Source organism: Penaeus monodon, chromosome 36 (genome assembly GCF_015228065.2).
Source record: "Penaeus monodon isolate SGIC_2016 chromosome 36, NSTDA_Pmon_1, whole genome shotgun sequence".
In the NCBI taxonomy this organism is placed as follows: Eukaryota; Metazoa; Arthropoda; class Malacostraca; order Decapoda; family Penaeidae; genus Penaeus; species Penaeus monodon.
In genome coordinates this window covers 13,294,774-13,297,156 of record NC_051421.1, presented here as the reverse complement: position 1 = coordinate 13,297,156, position 2,383 = coordinate 13,294,774, and the positions used below count along the sequence as shown (strand labels likewise).

Below are 2,383 nucleotides of genomic sequence, written 5' to 3'. Positions count from 1 at the left end.
TCTGTGGCAGCATCCCGGGAGCAACGGCTGTCCTCTCCTGTTAACTGTGGCCGATCGACTGGACTAAGGATGGGGTGCAGTGTATTTAGTTCTTTTTTGGGGGGATAAAAACAATTCAGTCACGTGATTAACTGACTTCAGAAAATATTTTTTTCGGTTTTGTCATGCTTTTCTTTTTTATCTGAAGTCTTTTTCTTACTCATTTTTCTCTCTCTCTCTCTCTCTCTCTTTCTCTCTCTCTCTCTCTCTCTCTTTCTCTCTCTCTCTCTCTCTCTCCCTCTCTCTCTCTCTCTCTCTCTCTCTCTCTCTCTCGTCTCTCTCCTCTCTCTCTCTCTCTCCTCTCTCTCTCTCTCTCTCTCTCTCTCTCTCCTCTCTCTCTCTCTCTCTCTCTCTCTCTCTCTTTCTCTCTCTCTCTCTCTTTCTATCTCCTGTCTTATCCCTTTATTCCTTCTCTTCCTCCGTACCTTCTGCTTCTTCTCTACGATTGTCCTTGAATTAAACTGTAGCTGCAGCGTGTAAGTCTTGCTCTGGTACATTTCGAAGAGATACTAAAAATGGATCACAGAAAGAAGAGAAAGGATAAAACAAAACGCATTGCAAACGCACGCGAAAATCATTGCAAAGGAATCTCAACTAACCATCACGACTTCCTTACACTTTTTGCTTAATGTACATAACGATCCAAGTATGTGGCGGAGAGCCATAAGATGCAGGAGAAATGTCAGATACATGTGCCAAGGATCAGCCCACAATGAACTAAATTTAGATTTAAAAAATTGTGAATGATTGCAGATTACACGCATGTACATTTTTTTCATGAACTAACAGTCTGCCTGTCTATGAAACTGGAAATTAGTTATATAATATACTTGACATGGAAGCTTCCGGATAGCTCTGTTACACAAATTCCCACGCATTCGAGCACTAATTAGCCATTCAGAGGGCGTATTTTGTGGGCGGGAAGAGTGACGTCACAGCCCGGCCATATATAAGCCGCGCCATCAGAACCGCCTCCCAGTCAACCCCTCGCCTTCAACAGAGCGAATACCCCCACACCTTCTCTTCCAAGCCTTAATACACCTGTGTTGAGTGAACGATACGCTATACACATCGCAAGCTCAGCGAAAAGAGACACAAGAGGAAAAACAACAACCTCGTTCGTCTGTTAGTGCAACACCAGTGCCTGAAAATCCACAGAATATGCTGCGAACGCTCCGACCACAGACCTACGAGGCCCAAATGCCGCGACTTGTCTCAGGTAAGGAAGAGTCTGCCGCTTGTTGCCACGGGCGCTGGGGATTTTCCTTTGCAAGGCGCCGCTCTCCTGCAGCCGCTTGCGTTGACCTCCGGGAGAGTGACTTGCACCTCCTCTGCTAAACTGTCACGGCTGTTGTGTCAGTTTATAAAGACTGTCAAGATTATTTGTTTTCGTTTTCTTTACAATAAATATGCTGTTCGTTTCGAAATTAATTGATTCGGTTGATTAACTATAATACTGATAGGAATACACGGTAACTGCTAAGTGGCAGAGAAAGATGGAGAGAGAGAGAGGGAAAGAAATAGGCAGAGAGAGAAAGAGAAAGGGAGAGAGAAGGAGAGAGAGAGGGTGATGGAGAAAGAAAGAGGGAGAGATAGAGAGAAAGAGGAAGAGAGAGAGAGAGAGAGAGAGAGAGAGAGAGAGAGAGGAGAGAGAGAGAGAGAGAGAGAGAGAGAGAGAGAGAGAGAGAGAGTATGAGAGGAGAGAGAGATAGAGTATGAGAGGAAAGAGAAAGGAAAAAGGGAAAAGAAAAAAAGAGAGAAAGAAAGAGAGAGAGAGAGTGGAGCGAAAAGGGGAAGAGCGAGAGAGAGAAGGAACGCTACCCATTTCCGCAGGTGTTTTGTTGCAAGGTCGAGAGAGTAACATTTCCCAGGAGGGTGACCCTTCTTCCAGGGCGCTGTGTTCGCGTCGAACCTTCATCCACTCAATGCCCGTGATTTCATACGTCGTTATGATGAACCTCAGTCATCACAGTCATCTCCTCTCCGCAGACTTCTACGACTACAATGCCGAGGAAGACGAATTCGCCGCCAGCCTCCTAGCCGCCCACTTCTGCGGCCTCGTGCACAGAGCTCGCAAGAACAAGCTAGCGCAGCTCACCAGAGAATCTCAGAATGCAGCGTCCAACGCCCAGGTGAGTGGGAGAAATGGAGATAAGAGGAATGGGAGAATGGGGAAAGGGATGAACATGAGAAAGTCATGGTAAATATGAAAAATAAACGGTGATGTGGAGAGCTAATTTCTTTTTTTAATGTTTAGATTCTTAATACTTGCTCTTACTAGCTTATAAATAACTTTTTTTCCTTTTTTTATCTGTTCTAGGATCCTGCTATGACTCCCTGGCTC

General features: G+C 45.3%; 1 protein-coding gene across 1 annotated transcript in view; it reads left to right on the top strand.

Moving 5' to 3' along the window:
• The first annotated feature begins 1,004 nt into the window (after nucleotides 1–1,004).
• LOC119595742 overlaps nucleotides 1,005–2,383 on the top strand; it is a 2,329-nt gene continuing 950 nt past the window's right edge. Inside the window, exons 1-3 of the mRNA XM_037944863.1 lie at nucleotides 1,005–1,258; nucleotides 2,029–2,171; nucleotides 2,360–2,383. The exon at nucleotides 2,360–2,383 is cut by the window's right edge and continues 116 nt beyond it. Of these exons, the coding sequence (XP_037800791.1) occupies nucleotides 1,201–1,258; nucleotides 2,029–2,171; nucleotides 2,360–2,383 (225 nt within the window). The 5' untranslated portion in view covers nucleotides 1,005–1,200. The remainder of the gene's footprint in view (nucleotides 1,259–2,028; nucleotides 2,172–2,359) is intronic.